Genomic DNA, 22,691 nt, shown 5'->3' with positions numbered 1-22,691 from the left:
ACAAATGTAAGATATGCTGTCTTATGTCCAAAAGGTCAAATACTTAATGAATGTCTAAAGTAAAAGTGTGATGTTGAGCTTTGTGCTTGATTAAAGCAAAAACACTGTGCACTTGAAGGTTCTCTGATTTTATATCTCAGGTGACAGGTCAGGAGTTAAATTTGTTATAATAAAACAAAATGCATATATTCAGTTTTATTTGGAGAGGGGAACGTGACAACAGTACGAGTATGAAAAGAGTTTGCAGCTGGAGATGTACACCACTCAGAATGCTGCTGATAAATGATCACTCCTTAGCAATTTTTTGTTTTTTCCACCTGACTCCACATTGAAATCACAATCCAATATCCTTTTAGAGTGCTGCAAGGTCAGATACTCCACTTACCTTAGTGAGCAGCCCTGATCACCAGTAGGTGCCTGACATCCAGACATCCAGAGCTTCATGCTGGTACCTCACTCCAGGCTTAAAACTAAAGTTTCTGCCTTTGAGGATCCCAAACTTTCAGGAAGCTTTACTTGCTTACTTCTGCTTTTTTGATGGAGCAGCACTGCAGGCAAGGTCTTAAAGCACCACAGGTAGTATCCGTCCCTAATTTGGTTGCAGCACAGCTCCCAGAATTTACTTGAGCCAAAGAACTTGTGTTTACTGTAGAAGCTTTGTCATAATTCCCAGTCCTTCTCATACTTTTATGCTTCAAAATCTCCACCACTGCAATGCAGTCAGCTCTGAAGTTCACTTGGCAATCTGTAGCAGCTCGATATTCTCAACTCTTAAAAGTGTGTTTTGTGTTTTTTCTTTTCAAACAATGATGGAGACGTTTTCATGCTGATTGAGTGTGTGTTCCTGCGCGCGGGTGTGTCTTTTTGGAAATGTAATTGCGTGTGTCTGTTTTGGTGAAAGTCATACTAAAGTGGCTGCTTGCTGAGCCCGATAAGACATTTTCTCTCAGTGTTCTGAGATGTTATGAGCTGTTACAGAGCTGCCCTGCCTATGCTGGATAAAAAGCTTAGGAAGCAAAGGAGAGAAGGAGAGTTTTCATGTACTCGCTGTACCCCTATAATTGTATGGCTCCTTCCTTCACACCAAGATCTCCTTCTCTTGCATCTGCCCTCTCTGTGTCCTTGTTTTTCGCTTCATAGCTGTGTTTATTCCTGTCTTCCATCTCTTTCTCCCTTTTTTAAGGCCCTGGCTTTCACACAAGATCTTACGTTCTAACCGTGCGCTTTAGAATATTGTCACAGAGGGATTAATGTTGCATCAGTTTGACAGACATTTCTTACTTTGCAAAACCACTCTAAGCTCAGTGTGAGACGTGATATTTTAGTTATTTTTATCCAAAGAAAGTCAAATATTTTAAACCTGGTCAGATTCACTGGTAAGCAGGATCTTTTAGATCTTACTGATACCTTTTTAATGTTCAATGGAGTTGGACCTCTTAGTTCTCAATATATATATATTTTTGACAGTATATTTGTTATTTAGGGAAGTTTACTGCCTTTTTTTCTCTCTCTCTCTCTCTTTTGAATAGAAAACTGTGGCCAAAGTTACACAAGTTCTGGTTATGTTCATGTGCAAAAAGGCAAATAAAAACAGAATCATTTTCTCTCTTTCTCCATCCAGAGGTTATGCGGTGGCCAGCAGCAGTGATGACCGAATGAATGAACCTCCCACTTCTCTGGGTCTAGTGCCACATCAGGTCGGACACACACACTTGCATGCATCAACATGTTTAATACTAAGAACACTCTGTGCTGTTCACCCATTCACCTCCACCTGCCGGCCCCCTCCAATATACAGTGTGCCTGTGCTAACTGTTACATCACATCTATGTGTGATTGTGAGCCTGAAAGTCTGAACTATACTTTTCCTGCTGACGGGGTTGCTATAGAAATAAAGGCAGCTTTCTCAGAGATGAACACTTGTATCTGTGTGTGTGGTGTACACTGTTGTAGTTCTGACTATATTTCGTTATACACAGCGACTAACTGAGGTTGGAGACATCATAGCTGTCTCCATTTTGGTGTCATTGTCGTTGTATCGACCACAAGCAAAACTGGTTCCTTTTGAAAATAGGGGTGTTTAGCAACAAGGCTTACTGATAAGGTTATAGCCTTCAGGGAGTGAATGTAATGTACTGCAGCATCTTCAAAAGTGTGCTGAACATGCACTCCCTGGCCGCTGTGTTAGATACACCAATACAATTTATTGCAAATAAGAACAACATATCTGCATTTGATTATAATGTTCGGTTTCTGTTCATACGGTCAGAAAGGTGTTTATAAATGGGGTTGACAAAACATTAGAAACATCCCTCTCTATGATAAAGTCCAGTTTAACACCACTGCAAATGAAAACTTTAATAATAACTATATAGTTAAATTAATACCACACTGACAGTGTCAATTAGAAGTGAACATTATTATCTTTGTAAAGGTAAAAGTCATGGCTGAGGTGTTATGCTTGATTGCCTGATTAGAGAGCAGCGGTCGTGGGTCTCAACAAACAAATATGTGAAAACAGTGGTCATAAAGACCAGTAACTACAAACAAACGCAGTTAAATGTGAAACCGAACTAATGATAAAGATTCTTTAAACAATAAAATGTATGATACTGCATCGATAAATGGATGTAAAAAGCAATGGCATCATCTCAGTAGCTCATGTCATGTATTGTGTAACAACATACAGGAGTGTTGTTTATGTGTTTGAATGTTTTGGTTTCGTTCTGCAAGAGTAAAGGGCAGTTTCTGTTACTCTGTTATTGTGAACACTGAATAACCAGAAAAACACACCTGTATAATGTAGCGCTGCACGATACAGCCCTGCAATAAATACGGCCTCGCTTAAAATGTTATGTTTTTGTTAAGAGACTTCAGTTGTTCGTGTGCCAACTCATTTCAGTGGTACATTTGAAGTAGCGCCGTAGTCGTGATGCTTTATATGAACTGCATTAACAGCAGATCTCTGACACTGTCGACAGCAATTGAAAATGACAGAGGCTCTATTACTTTCTCAGCCGTTGATTAAGTGACAGTGCGCAGCGGTTTCTATTTTGGTCGTTTGATGTGTTTAAAATGAAAGACATCAAACATAATTCAAGATTACTAATAAAGCCATCATAATTAAGAGAAGACACGTTTTTGCCTAGAATAAGAATCACATTAACTGAGAGAGGAAGATGTTTTATGTGCAAACTTTGGCTGCGGATGCTCGAAAGTAGAGATGGCCCAACAAAAAAGCCCTGTGGTTCACTGTAACAGACCATGACTAGATATGAAGTACTGCCATTGTGGAGAACAACATTAATTCGGTGTAATGAGTCAAGGAGCACCACAGTCTGGGTCAGACCGCACAGCTGTTTAGTGAGGATAATTCAGAGCTCAATGTAAAAACACAATGCGTAGTGATAATCAATGAGCTAGTTGCAGTAGCTAATACTCCCAGAGGAACTGTGGAGAAGAGAGGTGCGTGTGTGTGTACCTTCATGCAGCCATTTTCCTATGGTGTGTCTTTGGCCAGGGTGGCTGCTGTTTTTAAAGTGAGAACTAATAAGATCATTTCCTTAAAACTATGGGCGGGGAAGAGACTAGATCTATAAACTTAGGGACAGATTTATTCCTAATAGTCGGTGGATTTCTTTCACTCATGTATTAGTTGATTTGATTGAAAAATCTGTCAAAACATGATTGCGAATATTTACTAGTATGAGTTCAGAGATGTGAGTCTCGTCTCCCAGTGATACCAAGGAACAGAAACACAACCAAAAAACCCATGATATTACAGAAAACGACAAAAAGTTTCTTAGTTGGCCAAGACCTTAAGGGCAGCCCTATTGAAAGCTACTTGGTGCTTTAATTTGGAAAAACCTGTATTCAAGTTCATATTTTGAAAAGCATAATAAGCATATTTGAAATAATGATTATATACTCTGGACTGAGCGAGTGGGCTAGAAAAATTCTGCCTTCTTGCTTATTGAATGCTCTCACATTCTCTCCTTTGCATAATTATAAGGATTCATCACCCTGAGAATCTGAATTTCTGACATTTACGCAACACCTCAGCTTCTCACGGTATTTCAACCAAAATAATAGAAAATGGCATGAAAATGGGACGCCTTGTGTGTGTGTGTGTGTGAAAGAGAGAGAGTGAAGGTGAGGAAATGTATATATAGATATATATATATGTATAGGTATATCATGGCTGGAATGCCTTTTTCATCAGCAATTGACTGGTAACACACCCAGCTGACTAGTTTGAAGCTGCAGGCTGTGTTTTCTGTGGTGCCACAGTGACAACTTGTGGTGATTTATATAAACTATATCATATTTTATTTATTTGCGATTGATTGAACTGTAAATATTATATATATATATTGGCCCTGAAATTTTGTTGTGTAGCCTTGAGAGAGATTTCAGCCTTTGTCACTGAAATCTCTCTACAATCTCTACAGTCCAGGGAAATGCTGTGCTTGACAAGGGATCCACCAGACATGCAACAGATTACATGTGTATAGATTCAACCAAAAATTAGCTAAATAACAATATTGGAAAATCAAAATTATAGATTAATTGTGAAGATGTATGAAGAGCAACCTCCAGGTGCTGCCAAAAAGGCACATATCACTTCTTTCAAAACTATATATGGTCATTGTCAGATGCTAAGATAATACATTTTACAGTGAAAGTAACTGGTGTTTAATCCAGTGCTATAAATCAGTTTGTGAACAGACGTAGCAGTTTAAATCAGAACTCCATAAAGCAGCGTCTGAACAACTGTCCTCTATTTCCATGTCCTACAATGTAAAATGAGAACTATGCCCATGGCTGTGTGAATAATTACAGTGAGCAGCAGAAAGCACACCAGCTGGAAATGTTACACACATACACCTGGACTCCTGTACTAAATATATGCTCTCTATAAAGGCTGTGCAGTTTTATGTACAGCTACTAGTCCATTCAAGTCCATCTCACTTGCCCATGCTCACCCACCGGCCTGACTCACTCATTGACTCACCCCTTCATTTGTTAATTTATTCACTGGACATGTTTGCTGTGGCAGTTCTCCTCACACGTTCATGTTATATCTGTACTGCCTCTTACTGCAATTAATCTTTCAATCCTTCCGTCCCCTTTTTATGCCTCTCTTTTGATTTTAATTGAAATGATCAGCACACTGATGTGAAGATGTAAAGGACATAAAGAAAGAAATGAAAAAACGACCCTGTGGCTGTTGTGCAGTTATAAAAAATTGAAATGGTGTGCGAGATGAAGCACTTTACCGTTCTAATTGCTTATCAGTCACGCAGTTCAAGATGTACATCTTAACTCAGCAGCCTCTGGTTACCACACAGCCTGGGCTCGTGCTACTTTGCCCTGTGACCAATAATTGAAAATGGAGTGAAAAGAAATGTCATGTTTGCACCCAGATATCCCAACGAGGCCTGAGAGCTTTCAATTTCCATCCCTGTTCACTTGCTGTGCATTGTGCGGTAATTGGTCACAAATGTTCCATGTATTTGTCATTTTCACCACCAGATAATCATAGTCAGGAAGTCATAGCATCTTCTGGTCTATGTGCGTCACCAGAAAATATAATGGGTGAAGCTTTTATTAAAAAAAAGGAGGATGTGGGTAAAAAGGGGGGGGGGTATACTAGTGATGAGTGGTGTTTCAACACGTGTTGCTAAAGAGTTGTTGGTGTGTGTGTATGTGTGGAAAGCTCTCTTTCGTCAGTAACGAAGGTTAATTAGCCACAGTAACTGTAGCCATAAATAGGAGTGAAGGCTTTCAGCAGTGAGAGACGTGCTGAAAACGTTTTACAAAAAAAGGTTTTAACCTCTGTGGCACCAGAGGGCGCTCTCAGCTTAATTTTGAACACAGAAAGTCAAACTGCCTCCTACTTTTAAAATGCCAGATTTAATGGTTACTGCTCTACTTACTGGTTACGAGAAATAAAGGTATCAAAAATACTCTGTCTCTCACAAATTAGAGATTATCTGCCTGTTTAACACACAAAAACCTGCTTATTTTTCTCCTTATTTGTTTTCATCAGCTGATGTCTCTGGTTAGCCTTTTTTTGCCTTCCAATAATTTAAATGTGCAGTGTTTTTAAATAATGTGAATGTGACAAGAGTGTGTCCTGCTCCTCTGTTTTAGTGTCAGCTAAGTTTGTGATGTGCTGACTTCTCCACAGATCCGAGGCTTTCTGTCGAGGTTCGACAATGTCCTGCCTGCCAGCCTGGCCTTTGACAAATGCACTGCCTGCTCACCCATTGTAAGTAACTGGATCATTCAAACTATGTCTTTTCCAATCCATTATAGTGACAAGACAGTGTTTTCAAGGTAAAGATTGAAACATAGATGCAGACGGACAGGTTCTGATTTACTTATCAGGATTTGATTCTGTTACTATGTAACAACAATGTTTTGAAATACAAATTGCAGCTTTAGCAGAAATAGGGGGGATTCCCATCTCTCCCATTTCCACATTGTTAAGTCAGTGGAGCTGTGTTGAAATGTTGTTCCTTGAGGAATACTGAAGACATGCACGCACACGCACGCACACACACAGAAAAGCTGGTAAAACCATATGGTAACAATCAGGCAGCAGTTGCTCATTGATGTCAGCGACTGTCGTATGAGTGGAATTAGCTCCCACCGCTGTGTGTGTGTGTGTGTGTGTGTGTGTGTGTGTGTGTGTGTCCGCGTGTGTATAGAGATGGGTTGTTGAAGGGTCTACGTATCCTGAATTGGCCAAGTGGGGTGGGAGAAATTGCCTTTGCATCTTTTTACCGCATTATCATTGATGTCCACAGCCAAATGGCCAATCAGTGCCCCAGGTGGCCCTGTGGTTAGCAGCATCCACCAATGTGATTGGCTGATGTACATTAGTGTAAGACCAGGGGGGAGGGAGACAAAACCTCAACTTAGAGAGGGAGAAAGCAACAAAAAGGGAGAAAAGGCAAAGGGGTGGGGGGAAGAAATAAAGAGTGGAAGTGCAGGGCTGAAGAAAGGGTGTTGTGATGAGTGGAGGGCTGGTTCACTCTCTCTCTTTCTCCCCTGATCTCAATGCAGTCTTTGTGTCTATAAAGAGGTCATAAAGCCCCAGATCTATCACTTTCATGTGAAGACAGAGCGAGAAACCAAGAGGCAGAGGGGGGAGGGAGCTGGCTAGCTTGTCCTCTAAAAGTTTAAACTTTTCTCCACCTACGCTGCTTCTGAAAAAATAAAAAAGGATGAAGTTCCACCCCATCTTAAGGTGTCATGTTTCCGCCCGTGTGACTGATGAGATTATTCGGTCTGCACAGAGGGCTCGTATGGTTTGATAGGGATTGGGTAAAGCCTGTGTAGTCAGGAACAATGAACAACATGATTTAGGAAAGACGATCCTTTGCTGAGGCAGGGATAAAGGTTATGTAGTAAAATTGGTGAATATGTTTCGATTCGGTTCCACCCCCACATCTTTCCCCTTTCTGTTTTGCATTTGCTTATCTGCCTTTCACTCTTTTCTTTTCTACCAGCCTTCTCCTATTTCACTTCTCCCTCATCTCAGCTCTGTCTCTTACCTTCTCTCCCTTCCTGTTCCTCCCTCCCACATCTCTCTTCTCCCTTTGTGTGTCCCTCTGTCCATCTATCAGTCCGTTCACTGTAATGTGTGTGTGCCTGTCTTTGTCTGTGTGTGTGTGTGTGTGTGTGTGTGTGTGTGTGTGTGTGTGTGTGTGTGTGTGTGTGTGTGTGTGTGTGTGTGTGTGTGCGCGAGCGAGTGCATGTCTGCCTGTGTGTCCTCCTGCTGCAGTCAGCTGTGTGCTGCCAGGTCACTATGGAAACAAAACAATTCAGCCCCTGTCTGGGCTGGAGCAGTTCCTGTAGAGTTGGGGCTTTTCACTGTGTGTGTGTGTGTGTGTGTTGTGTGTGTGTGTGTGTGTGTGTGCGTGTGTGTGCGTGTGGCTATTTGGATAAGTGTGTGTGTGTGTGTGTGTGTGTGTGTGTATTTCCTAACTCTTTCTGGGGCTGCAAGCCAATAACGCTACACGCCAGAGAGTAAATCACAGCTGACGTGGCTTTGTCTAAAACCATGCCAGACACCTCTTACTACAACTACTTGTACTAACACTACCAAATATGCTCCCACTATTTTTAGCAAAATTGTTTTATTAAACCTTTGAATTATGTGTGAGTGTAGGCAACTTTCTGTTTCATTTGTGTATCCAGTTCCTATTGTATCCCATTGATGTTTTGATTGACGTGCACACGATTTAAAACCTTTCAAAGAAAACCTATAGTAATATGTGACGTGTGCGTTACGGGGATCGTATCATTACGCTGAAGGCATGGCTCAACATTATGTGTGAGCTTTTGACTGTTCTAGCAGTCTCACCATGAATTCAGTTCCTTCTAATTTTGATTAACTATTCATTTTAGAGCTGAAACAATTAATCAGTTAGTCAATGAATCGACTGACAGAAGATTAAGTTGAGTGATTAAGCTTAAATAAGATATACTCTATTATCTTTTCTTGTGGTCACCATCACTGTAGTTCTTAGCAGCATCCTTAGCAACAGCCTCTACATTAAAAGCCAATAAGGTTGATAAAACCAGGAACCCTGAATATTGCATATTTTGTGTGTTACACTTTGCACCGGAGTATTTCACATTCAACAGTAAAACTGACAAGTAGTGGAGTAGATTAAACACTAGATTAAAGTCAAAGATCAAGCAAAAATGCTTTTAGTTTCTCAAATATGATATTTTATAATTGTTAATTACATTTCTTTGTGCTTTAGACTCTTAGTCAGACAAAACAAGCTGTTTAAAGAGGTTCATGCTGGGCTGTGGGAAATATTATCTGATGATTTATAGACCAAACAGGTCTTTGAATAATGAAAATAGATGGATGCTGATAATCGATGATGTTTTATATCCATTTTATAAATATTCTTCTGTCAGAAATGACAGTATTTTTTTAAATTCAGATTTTTGTGCACTATATTGTTCATTACAGCTTGAACTTTGATTGTTATCAGTAATACCCTTTACGTTAATACCAGCAATCATTTTCACACATTTTAGAAACAGACTCTTTCTGAGCTGTTTTTGAATAAACTGTTGACAGATACAGTATGTGTGTAGGGCAACCACAGCACGTTAACTACACACACTTTATGAGCTTTTCTTCCTGTGCCGTGTGCTGTTTCTCAGAAATGGTTACTTAATGAGTCAGTATGGAGTTTGTGTGTTTTCAAGGCAAGCGTCTGACCTGGCGTGATGACCATACATGTTAATAGGGGAAGTCAAAGCCACTGAGTCACCAGGAAATCTTTTCTCATGGTACTCAGTGTAAAGTAAGTGCCACTTCATTAACCACCACCTAGGAACATTTTAAGCATTTCAGTCATAGTTGTATATCAGTCAAATAACATTCACCAGTGTTAACCATTACCTGATGTGTCTTACATCCTTACTACTACTACCAGTAACACTTCATCTGTTACTGATGTTTGTATGTTTACAGCTGAAGTTAAAGAGCCCTTTAGCCACCAAGACCACCCCTAGTATGTTTGATATGTTTTAAGGATGCTACGCACAAAAGGAAAAAAGCACACACATAACACAGCCTGTGGTGAGTGATACTTTCAATTAATATCCACACACAGAAAGGATCCACAAGCAACTTCAAAAAGAGACATCACCACTGTGAAATAAATCTAGAGGGTAGACATTTATGTTGCTTTATGAGGAAGGAAGCTTTAGGACAAGTGTATTTTTACACATGTGTATCCCATATGTGTGCGTTTATATACATATATTATATCCATGTAATCCAGATGTTGATAACTCCGTCAACAGTGTGTGATCACTACTGAAACCCATCAGGGCTCGCTAAACACTGCAGAATCTTGTTCTGTATGTCTACATATGTTTATATCTTTATCGTGTATTTACCACAGTGCGTTTGCTGCAGTGATGCTGACGTCACAGCGCAGTCTGAATTAGTCATGTGTTACATTGTTCACTACTCTGGTATGGAAACTTTCCTGACCATTTTAAGAACATTCACTATCAACTGTACAGGGCTATTACACTCAACCCCCCCCCCCCAAAAAAAAAAAAAAACAGTGAATCATTTTTTAAAAATTTTATTTATTTTTTTTTTTGATGTAGGTTTAAATTGGTGGTAGTTCACAACCCCATCTTCTCTCAACTGTTTTCAGTTTTCTTCATGGTCTACTATAGTAATGAATGGACATCAGTGAATGATGTAAGTGTGTTTTGTGTGTGTAGCTGTGTGTCTGTGTGCATTGCTTGTAGTGACTTTATTAACGTTATCACAAGATCATCACAGTTATCAAGTTTCCATGCCGTGAGCAGCTATATTTCAACAAAGTGGGTTTTGGCCGTTGGCGTCTCATGTAACAGATCCCATAGATGGAAGTGGAGAATCAAAGAAATAAAAGTGAAGGAAGGAAAGAAAAGAGAGGTTGAAAAGATGAACAAGGGGACACGTCAGTGTGTATTGTGTGCGGTGTGTCTGGCTCCAAGACTAGACGCCAGGTCAGTCTGCGAGCACACACGTACCGGCAGTGATGCACGCAGAGTGTGTTGATGTCTGAGGCAGAGGTAACCCTACACCTGCAGAGGAGGGTCTGTGGGCGTCCATGAAAGGCTTGGCCAAGCTTAGGAAGGCAGTCAAGAGGGCAGAGGATCTGTGTGTGTGTGTGTGTGTCTCTGTGTGTGTGTGTGTGTGTGTGTCTGTGTGTGTGTGTGTGTGTGTGTGTGTGTGTGTGTGTGTGTGTGTGTGTGTGTGTGTGTGTGTGTGTGTGTGCGTGCCTGTGTGTGTGCGTGCCTGTGTGTTTTGGGAAGAAGGTGTGGGTATTTGAAGTCAGTGCTGGTAGGAGATCAAAGTAAACATAGTTGTGGTATTGCAGGGTTGTGCCTGAGGACTAGAGCGACAAAGGTGCATTTTTTATTTCATCCTGTTGAAATATTATTATCTGCTTTTGAAAGAGAGTTGCCCTTCTGTGCTGCAGATTCAAAAAATGACTCCCACCAGGCATGTAGTGTTTGGTGAGGAAAAACACTTTGACACATGTCTTGGTCAAGATGTAATATTTGACTTGGAAGTTCAGTAAAAGTTGAAGAGGTGCATCTTTGTTGGGGAACTTTAATTTGAATTTCAACTTTTGCACCTGAGCAAATTGAAAGGGGTTTGAAGTAGGACATCATCCCTCTTGCCACCACTGGTGATGACATTTACAGTTTGATGTTACTTAAGGAAAAATTGTAAATCATTTTTATATATCAGGCATCCTCCATTTAAGAGTGAAACTGGATTGCATTTATAGGCAGCTGCCTTAGTAAAACATACAAAGACCCCAAATCATTCATCGGTTTTACAGTTGATGGTTATGCTGGTCTGTTGCTGTTGTTTACATATTGATGTCAGTAAAAAGTATAAGTGTAAAGCAGTAATCTCAATATGGACCAGACATGGTATAACTGCCTGTAGTGTATATGTTTGGATGTATTGTTACCCTGGAAATAGACATTACACTTCCTGTTAAATCACCTGTAATTCTCCTTTGTTCATGTTGTTTTTTGTCCAGGTCCTGGACCACTATGAGAGGGAAGGTTTCCACTTCCTGTCCAAGGTTTTTAATTCTTCCCACTCTTTCCTGGAAGACCTGACAGGGCTGACATTGTTACACCAGGAGACACAGGCAGCAGAGGTAAGCCCCACCCTCATATGCACCTGCGCTAACAGGTAGAGACATGCACACACAAAACCTGCTGCACTAAGAGACACAGATCACACTGTCAACATATATGTGTGCACATGTACACAATGCCACAGTCAACGCACACACAAAACAACACACGTTTAGTTGAGCGTTAGTGTGTTTGTATTTTGTATAGCGTATTTCTCTAAACCCAGTTCTAGAAAAATGGCCACCAACTGTTTATCTCGATGAAACAAGTCTAACTACTCTTTGCAATATAGCAGCAAAATTTGCTTAAAGTTTGCACAATGTTCGGATGGAAACCCACCTTATGATGGCCGGCTTTTCTCACCACTTCTCAATGTGGCCATTTGAAAGGACCAAAAAAACACTTCTGATTTCTGACGTGGCACATCTGACAAACTAATGCTGAGATCCCACAAACAGGCCCTCAGCCTGCTGGAACCATGACCTGCTTAAGTGGGCTGAATAACTGGGCAAAAAAAAAGGCTAGATAGACCTCACCATGGACCTTCAGGAGTTGAGTCAGTTTTATGACCCTGCAAAATCCATACAAAATTTTTCATACCGTTTGAAAACAGCTTTGTCTTCCTCTAGAAGGTCTTTCGTAACAATTTAATTAGCAGGAGTTCTCTAATTAAAATTTTAACACGAGCTACAGTGTTTTAATTCAAAGGCAGGAGATATTTTTGTCCTGTAACCTTCCTCTAATTGTTGTGTTGCCATAGTACCTCACAGTTGTTGTCTATGGAACAACGAGCGACATAAAGTTCCAGCAAACATCCAGAATACTTAGTGGTGGAATATGGGTGGTTTTCCTCAAGACTCCCCTCTGACATGAGACAGAGGGAGTGGAGGGAAAGACAGAAAATGAGCGTGTGTGGGTGGTGGGGGTTGGGTCTGGTCCTGCCGAGCTGTGGGAAAATCCCACGTACTTTCTCCCCAAATGCTACTCATAACACACAGATGGAGAAGAGAAAAGCATGGAAGCAAGAGGGATATGAAGGGGGGAAAAAAAGAAATGTAGATAAGAGAAACAGTGATGGAGGAGAAGAAAGAATGGCAGAGGAAAGAGGACAGGAGATGAAAAAGAGCGAGGAAAAGTAAAAGCCAGTGAAGAAGAAAATCGTTTCAGCTTTGTTTTTGTCCCTGTCTTCTTTCCTACTCTCTCTCCCTCCCTTTGGCCTCCTTCCTTTTCTTCCTCTCTATGAGTCATCCCCTCTCCTGCTATCAGTCCACCTCATTCCCAATCATTCTCTCCATCCCTTGTGCTTGTTCCTTCTCCCCCCTCTCTCTCTAGATAGATAGATAGATAGATAGATAGATAGATAGAGTGCTTGAGATTAATAATGTTGAGTCAATATTGTAGTGTGCAAAGAGTGAAGTGATTAGAATAATAAATAAAGTGGTGGCCCAATAGCTAAAGTTTAGTCCATGAACAGTTCACTGTTAGCAGGCCTGGCAAAAACAGATGAATAGTAGAGTCTGACAGCACCCGGCAGGAATTACTTCCTGTATCGCTCCATTACACACCGAGGTTGAATAAGTCTGTTGCTAAAGGTGTGCTTAAGCTCGGCTAACATGTTGTGTAGGAGGTAGGAGGCGCTGCCCAGGATCGCCAGCAGTTTTTGCGAGCATTCTGTCGTCAACCACCTCCTCTGGTGTGACCAGCTTGGATCCAGTGACAGACCCAGTGTTCTCTCTGAGTTTATTCAGTCTGTTGGCATCCTTTGCTGTGATGCCTCCTCCCCAGCAAACCACAGCAGTTGGACTATGTGGAGCATCTTGTGGCATACATTAAAAGACCTGAGCCTTCTATTCATCCCCCCTCTGCCTGATATAGTGTGTTGAAGAGTCTGGCGCAGGTCCCTTTCTCCTCAATCAGAAGATGGAGAGATTGTTTTGATTGCTCAGCCCACATAGCGCCAGAAGTCTTAGCGCCTGTTTCCTGTACACAGATTAGCTATTCTGAAAACTACTGCTCTTGGAGGACGTCCCTTCAAGTTTTTTTTTTTTTTTTCCAGTTCCAGGAAGGGACAGAAGTTATTCCCTCGCTCGTGAAAGCATATTATTACTTATTTCATGCGGGAGCCCACTAGAAACAGGCTTTTGGCTCATTTCAGGTCTTCACCCATATTTTAAGAAGTACTGGCCTGAAATAATGATAATTCTCAATGTAAAAATTAGGGGTTTAAAGAGTCCTTTTTTATGTGTATATATTGGAATTGTATACAGCTATGAGTCATCATTGGATGACGATTATCACTCCCAGTGGCTTTTTTAATGTTAGTTGCTTTGAGGAGGTTTGAGTTTATCTATATTGTGTAACGAGAGCTTTTTGTTGTGACTAACAATATTTGCCTTTTTCCTCTATCCTTACTTAAGAAGTTAGACGTACTGTAGGTTTGTGATTTTTAAACTGTGTCAGCCTAAAACACTGTGGCACTGGTGATTTATTACAAAATGCTCAGGCATGGGTTACAGTGGACTGCAATGTTTTTATTTTCCTCAGTTGTTATTTTTACAATGTTCTCGTCTTTCGTTGAAGCATTTTACTGAATTCATTACAGGCCATGTGTATAACCTATGTGTTTTTGCTCGTGCAAGTGTGTGTAACCATTCTAAACTATAATCTACGTCACCAGATAGCAGTACTATGTACTTATGGCCTATTTTGGGCGAGTTTGTAACCTGAGAACTACTTTTTATGCGGTCACCACAGGGTTTTGGGGGAGTTCAAGTTCGGTAAAAGTTTAGACTGTGTGTGCGCGTGTGTGCGCGTGTGTGTGTGTGTGCGTACGTGTGTGTGTGTGTGTGTGTGTGTGTGTGTGTTGTGTGTGTGTGTGTGTGTGTGTGTTCACGAATCACTGTGAATGGCTTCTTTGTGAGATCAGCCCTGTTGAGATTTCAAACTCTGGAGCATGGCAGGGTGGAAAATATACTATGAATCTGGCGTCTGGCAAATTAGTTGCATATATCTGAAGCTTTGTTGAACATTTGTTTTAGTATGCAACATGCTGTACCTTTGGTCTCATGAGACCATTTATTTCTGCGGTGAGGAAAATCTAACTTGACAAATGATTTTTAAATATTTATGACTTGATCTGTACTTGTACTTGATTTTTTTTCCCCCCTTTGTTAGTCTATAATTTGGTATGGCCGGTTTCTCTTGTGTGCTGCAGTCCTTGTAACTATAGTGTTGCCTCCACTATTTGCCAAGGGAGAATTTAAGTCCTCAGTATACAGAGAATGAAGCGTTTGTTTGTCTGACAGTGTCTGAAACCTCCTTTACCTCCACACTTTAAAACTTGTGCAGCAACTGGCCAGTGTGCAAAGGTGTGAGAGTAGGCAGGGTTTGAACATCTCCCTTGAGCTCTCTTTTGTTTCCTTTTTCATTACTTTTTGTGTATATAACCGAGAGCAACATAATGAAGGCCTTTGAGGCTGTAGAGGCTGACCAAAAGTGTGTGCAGTTTTCCCAATTTCTACAATTCATCGTGTCAAGGCTCCAAAGACATGCAGCACACCAACACAAGTCACAGAGAGAGATTAGGAATTCGTTGTGATGCAGCCAAGAGGCTATACAAGCCCATTCGCACCGCCTTTGAGTGTAGCGTCTTGGAATAGGTATTAGCACGTTGTTTGCCTTTTGAATGCCACATGTGCATGTTTTTCTCCAGCCACTTTTTTCCTTCATTTCACTGTTGGTAAGTCAGGAGGCTGATTAAATGTAACATTATAAACGTACTTAACATGAAAGTACCTGTTCCCCAAATCCAAGTATCGCCCAACCTGCATTACATCAGCTCAAAACCTGACGCCTGAGCTGAAAAACCTCTTCACCCAAGACATTGTGCTAGTCTATCTATCAGACAGGTTAGCTTAACTCAATCTCAGCCTATATCTCAATTCACAGCCATTTTGATAAGCATTTAAACACATTTCAAACCAGGCGACTGTGTCATAGCGCAGATACGTGTTAGCATGTCAGAAGAGTATTGTGTTGGCTGACTGGTCTTCCTGAGTGTAACCTCACTGTGGAGGGCTGAGCCTGAAAGGAAATGAGTGTCTGTACAGGATGCCGTATCTCTCCTCTGACGCCCACCCACTGTCTTTTGGCTTGGCAGATTAAGTTATATAAAATACTATACATATTCATCCATAGAGGCACATACAGGGATCAAGCTAATCCGTATAATGCTACAAGACAGAGAGCAAAGAAGATGGACTTTCTTTTATTATGACCGCACGATATCAAAGGGCTAAACGATAATGAAAACCACACACAATTCTTATGTGGTCCCTTTTGCTTCATCACAAATGTGATGGCTTGGTCAAGTTATCATGTATGGTATGGGCCTGTGTATATTCTCATTTGTCCAGGTCATAGTATCCTAAAGGGGTTTTTTAAATCTAAAAAACAACTGGACTAGGTTATTTGTCTGTGAAGAGTCCTGAAGGACCAGTCCTAGCCTGGTCAGATGCGTACACGAACTGATGAAGCCTCTTGGATGAGAGGTGAAACGTCTTCACAGACAAATAACCTAGTCCAGTTGTTTTCGATTTAAAAAACTCCTTTAGCATGTATGGTATGAAATCATACAGTAATTGTAGTGAGGGAAATGTTCCATTACGATATGTTATGTATCATTTTCTCACATTAAAGTTTCTCACATTAAATTATGAACTAAATCAGAGTTCGATCAGGTTTGTATTTGTTGTTTTACCAGTTCTTTTAGGAAGCAGGATTCTAGGGACGTAAAATCCAGCTGTGAGATGTCACCCTACAGAAAATGCCCTACGTTTGTTGTTAAAGAAATATGCCCCCATGCTGCTAATAACTAACTCGGATTAAATAACTTCAGTGAGTATGACAAAAAGGTGTGTGATTACTGTATAAGTGATTATTTTCGAGGGCTACTTTGCTCGCCCCCGACACATGATATCACAGGAACCCCATGGTCATTGGTCATTCTTTATATTATGTCTTCCTATCGTCATTTTCAGTAAGCGATGCTATTTGCTTGTGTGTATTTGTGTGTTCCCACACACATTAATCTCTCCGACAGCGAATGCCCCAAACAGAGGATGTGTGACCCTCTCAGTACAAAGAGTCTTTCTACAGAATTCATGCTCCACTCCCTTCCCACCTACTCCAACTGGCACTGCCAGTAAGTCACAAGATAGAGACGTTTGCGTTGAACTTAGAGAAGAATGTGTCACTTGTCACCCCGTCCTCTCTGGGTTCGATCTTGTGACATGAATTTTCTCATTCTCATTTGAATACAGTGACAGCTCCTCAGTTTTTCATCAGGGGGTTTTCATAACAATTTAATGACAAGATTTTCTCATCTGTAAGGGCCACATAAGGAGAAAAAGTGCCACACTTCATATGATTTAGTCGCACTGGATTTAGTACAGAACTGGGTAACATAGAGAGGGTTTATATTGTGGATTTAGTTGTGCAAAAACAATCTAGAGGGTGTAACCTGTGTTTTTATAACATCATCCTCTCACTATTGTATTTTGAAGTGAAATCATTGTGAAATTACCTCAATCCCTACTTCATTATATGGAACCTTCCTGGAAATTGAAACTTATAGGACTCCTTGGGGTCTGAGGCCCCCACGATTAGAGAGCCATTTGTTTTTTAGCCGTTACCCCAGATATGCAGGGTGACATATCGTGAGTCAGTGTCTTGCTCAAGAAGAATTCAACAACAAGACACATTTACAGTTGGGAGGATCGAACACACGATAGATAATTGAGTTTGAGAGCAATCTCTCTGCCGTTTACTAGCTAAATTATTTGGTCTTTACCAGATGATGACATAAGTTTGACCTGTACTTGACTTCCCACCAAGATAATCTTGGTCTTGATAACAATCTTCTTTCCTCTTTTGGCTTGATTCCAGTACACAGTATTCAGTAACAAATAGTTAGTCTGTGCACCATCAGATGCCAAAAATTATCACCTTGAGTCATACTCGTGCCCCCGAGGAGCAAAGGTTACTCAACCATCCACGGTCTGCTCTGTTCTGCTCTCCTCTATGTGAAACAGTGTGCTGACGGTAAAGATGATTTTAGTTACACTGGCCCACCACCCAGCAGCTTGGAAAACATACAAGTGGGAGCATGTACACACACACTATCCCACACAGTCACATGCTCACACCACACACACACACACACACACACACACACACACACACACACACACACACATGCATTTACTCCTGGAGCGTCAGAGGGCCCCATGTATGTCAGAGCTTTATCCAAACACAGCTACGGTTGCTACATGCTACAATTATTACCAGATGGGCTCGGGGAAAACATATTAGGTCTGCTTTTTCATTAGCACACTGCACACTCGCCTGTGAGACAGAGAGATGGAGAGAGAGAGAGAGACGTTTCAAAATGTGTGCTTAATTTCAAATTTTAAATTGAGCGTAACTGACTGCTCGTCCCTAATGGTTATATATTTCCATTCCCATTTATTTCACAATAAAATAAAAAATAATTTTTCAGTTGCTATGTTGTCAAAACATGAGTGTTTTATGTCTGTTTATATCAACATCCCACTCTTTCTTCTTCTTCTTCTTCTTCTTTTTTTTTAGTCTTGCACTGAGTATTCAATGAGACCAGTTTCTATTCAATGAGATGTAATTACAAAATGTGATCAGGCCAACCCTCCAAATAAAACAGTGGTGCTTCAAGTTGATTCATTGATTCATTGATGTATATTGTTATATTCATTTTTAAAAAAATTAAAGAAATATCTAGCTCCAGCTTCTAAATCAGGACATGCTTTGCTTTCTATTCTATCATTATGAATTGAATCCCTTTGAGTTTTGAACTAAAATACAAATCAAACAATATGAAGATGTCACCTCGTGATCTGAGAAGCTGTGATGGGCGCTCTTCACTCACCACTCACAGACTAGATCATAAAAAGGTGTGTGGGATTAAAACACGCTCCTCCTTCGCACCCTCTTTTCTTTCCCTGTAAATGGGGTTGATGGAAAAGCCGAGCAAGCTTCAAGGACAGAGTGGAGACTAGTGTCAGTTCTGGATTCTCTATCTTGCTTATGTCTCACGTCATGTCCCTCTTTTTAAAACTACGTCCTGAGCCAACATCTCGTTCCAAGCAGAAACCACAGAAGAAACTAACAACTCAACACCATTTCTTAGGAGCTTTTAATTGATTTACGGTGTGTGTGTTAGAGTAAGACATAGTGAGAAGAGAAGGCGTTTTGTATCCAGTTTGGCACACAGTAACCAGCAGCTGTCATGTTGTATTTTCTTGGAAAGAAATATGTCATTTGGTCCTAAAATACAGGCAATGTTCTTCGAAAGTTAGAAAAGTTAGTTTAGTTAGTTACAAAAAGTGATTGTTAATTACCACAAAGATTCCCCTGAAAGAAACTAAGGAAATATCCATTCATTATTCATTTATTATTGGAAACCTTATTCCTCCTATATGTTGAAATGTAAGCTTTCGAGCTGACAATGTATACAAGACTCTTGGTAATTTAGGTCAGTTAATTAGAAATAAGTCATTTGAAGCGTACCAATTGAGTATTGTTTAAATTTGTCCCGTATTTTAGTTCTTTCCAGGGAATTATTAGGAAATATATTTTGACTTTACTGACTCATAAAATACCTAATATTATCGTTTGCATGTGTCTTCTCACATACTTCTTGCATGGCGCTTGTATTTCCATATGTTAATGATAACATTAAGAGGACATACATGCACATACATGCCACTGTCATCATGTATCACTGCTCCCTAAGCATGTGTGTATTTATGTACCATATGTATGCTAGCTATGCCTGCTTGACATCTATTGCACCACTAATTATAAATGTGTGCTCCACTCGCAGGGATGCATGTCAGCTATGTACAGACACATCACACCTCCTTTCCTTCCTTTCCTACATAGTTTTCTATGCACATACACGCTCAACACTATACATAGTTAGTTTAAATCTCCCCAGTTCTTTACAGGCTAAATTCAGAAGCTTTGTGTCAGTCAGTGGCTTGACTTATAACCTCAGTTGCTAACCTTCCTAACCCTCTCCTGAGTGTTTGAAGGTTATTCTCTCTTTGTGTGTGTGTGTGTGTGTGTGTGTGTGTGTGTGTGCGTGTGCGTGTGCGTGTGCGTGTGTGTGTGTGTGTGTGCTTGCATGCTTGCGTGCGTGCGTGTGTGTGTGTGTGTGTGTGTGTGTGTGTGGTGGTATAGATACATGTGCATAATTCTTTACCTGTAAACTGTCACGTTGGTTTTTGGTGTCTCCAGATTTTAACTAACCTCTCGTGGGATCTTCCCAGGTTAAAAATGATCCAACATTTCTTTTGTCATAGAGAAATATGTTTTAGAAAATCTCTTTAGAGTGGGACTCCAAGGGCTGCTTAAAGTATGTGATTCTGCAGTTACTACACTGAGTACCATGCCAGCAGTATTAAATAATATTAATTTTCCCATGTTTTTATGAGTTTTTTTTTTTTTTTTTTACTGTCCTGCTGCATTCTTTTTTTTTTTTATCCCTTTTTCCAACTTCTTACAGACCACTTCTTCATCAGTTGTCTGTGTAAATCACTGCAGCAGAGCTTCTGTCCAGAGTCATATTTTTCACTGTGTACTCAAACTACATGTACACAAATTCTTTCCTGGTGGACTGATGTCAGAGTGAGCAATAACAAACATATACAAAACAGAATTGAAAATACTTGGCATCACTGATAAATAGAACAGAGAAAGATATTCCTTCCTTATGGTTCAAACAAAGCCTATTTCACTCCATCCAGTCACCATGTTAAATAGCAGACATTGTGTGTCAGGGCAGCCACTCACACAGGACTTAGGTCAGGTGTGACAGCTTTGTCATCATTCCTTTAATCCCCGTACCCTGCCTCTCTGTTTCTGTAACTGAGGTAATATGAGTCTCAGAGCTAGCAGAGCTATTCAGTGTTCCCCATATTACAGGCTGCTATCTTCAGCGAAATACCAGTTAAACATAAATAGCCAGGATATATACAGTACATATTGAAAAAGTATAAATATTTAAATATTGTCATTGCCAGTCATGTATGTTGTCCTGTTGTCTCATTTTCTTGTCACAATAAGTAAAGTATTCCTACTTGTTTAGGTTTGTAACTTACTGGATTACCTGTTACCTTACATCTATCTCCTCTTTGATTTATTTATATGTAGAGTTTTTTTTCTTATGGCTTGTCTGTACAGTATGGACATAACTGAGATAAAAAAAAAAAAAAAGATGAAGTGGGAAAGTGTGAAGAATAGCAGGTGATAGGATCTAAACTTCTTTGGCGAGCACATTACTCCACTGTACTTGGACACTACTTTGGTGGGCTGCATATTATTAATACACTTGTGCACAGGGCTGGAGCCGGTGAAGAGGTGTTCTGTAGGTGGGGGGCAAAGGGGACTCATGGCACCCAGGACAGCTGTCGCACATTTTGAGTGTAAAGGGGCCCATACAGTATTACGAATCATCAATCACAGGGGAGTTATTTTCATAAGACATATTTAGGACCCATAAAGCCAACTTTTCCCTCGCTACATGGGAAAACTTACAGCGGCCCAGCTCCTATACATGGCTTCTGCTCCCTGGCGCCAGTCAGTCCGGAGTGATGCCAGCTGGCCGTATGCATGGACAGACAGACAGACAGACAGACAGACAGACAGACAGATGACTGGGTTGCGACAGACTGAGTAGTAGTCTTGTCGTCCCTGTTTAGCTCCTACTCTTCTTCCTCTTCGGCAGCTTTTAAGGACTATTTCTGTATCTGTGTCAGCGTTGCACTTTTAGAATGGACTTTCACTTCCGAAAGCGCCCCAAACCCCCACCCTCCCACTCACTTTACCACTCACTTACGTATCATGGAGATCATTTTTGTGAAAGAGGCTTATCATCTAAAGTAGCTCAATATGAAAATGCATTCTTTCACATGGACTTCTTGATTTAAAAGATAATGACTCGCTGATATCCCAGACTTTGTAAGTAAAATTCTTCTCAGTGTGACAAATGGTTGTGGTTTTAAAAGATGTCAGAGTCTATGGGTGTGACTTTTTTATTTCATTTGTTTTTTACCATGATCATGGTAAAAACCCCAAATCTTTCATTCATTATCATTCATTATTTTTTTATGGGGGAAAAAGGTGACATCTATTTATAGAGTCGGATGCCTAGCAGGTGATTTCGCATGACGTACAGCTATTGTGTTTCAGGTGCTTCAGGTACGGGTCTGAGATCCAGGAAGCCCAGTTTGAGTTACAAAAATCAGATGCCAAAAAACTTGACAACAGTTTATAATACTGTATCATGTTCACAGTAGTTTTATTCTCCATTGAGATAATCTCAAAGTAAACGGTGGAAATGCAGTGTTAATGTTACAAAGTAATCTACGTGCAATGAGGTTTCATTGTCCAGTTCAGCACCTTGATCTCCCGCCGCAGGAAAAGCTGAATCATTTTCACAGACTGTGTAACAATCACTGTCACATAATGATACGTATAACTGGTCAGAGCAGTATTTAAGTACGAAGTTTCGTTTTGATCCACTCTTGTTAAAGTTACTACATTGGACAGAAACTCTTTATTTCTCAACAGGGTTTTTATTACTGTGCTGACATGCTGCGGTAGACGTATTGTCTCATTTCCGGTTGCTGGCGTTTCTGTTGTTTACATGCTATTCAGATCATAAATATCAGTTTATGTTACATTTTATTACATAATTGATGCTTGTATTTATTTTTAATGTTATTTTTGGTGAATTTAATGGCATATTATTTTATTTACTGAGTCATTTATCTATTTGATTTGCCAGTTTCAGTTTCTTCCATAGATTTTCAGTCTGCAGCGCTACAGAAAAAAAAGAAAGTATCAGCATATCTAGGACACTTTCAAGATAGTTTGATGAAGTTTGT

At 40.3% G+C, this 22,691-nt stretch overlaps 1 protein-coding gene across 2 annotated transcripts in view; it reads left to right on the top strand.

Moving 5' to 3' along the window:
• The window catches only part of atg7 (ATG7 autophagy related 7 homolog (S. cerevisiae)), a 57,953-nt gene that overhangs the window by 18,466 nt on the left and 16,796 nt on the right, over positions 1–22,691 (top strand). For both annotated transcript variants that reach the window (XM_056401349.1, XM_056401357.1), the window contains exons 16-18: positions 1,622–1,697; positions 6,194–6,274; positions 11,604–11,726. In XM_056401349.1, the coding sequence (XP_056257324.1) occupies positions 1,622–1,697; positions 6,194–6,274; positions 11,604–11,726 (280 nt within the window). The remainder of the gene's footprint in view (positions 1–1,621; positions 1,698–6,193; positions 6,275–11,603; positions 11,727–22,691) is intronic.

Source organism: Seriola aureovittata, chromosome 2, assembly GCF_021018895.1.
Source record: "Seriola aureovittata isolate HTS-2021-v1 ecotype China chromosome 2, ASM2101889v1, whole genome shotgun sequence".
Taxonomy (NCBI): domain Eukaryota; kingdom Metazoa; phylum Chordata; class Actinopteri; order Carangiformes; family Carangidae; genus Seriola; species Seriola aureovittata.
The sequence above is the reverse complement of the archived record's forward strand: the minus strand, read 5'-3'. Positions and strand labels throughout refer to the sequence as shown.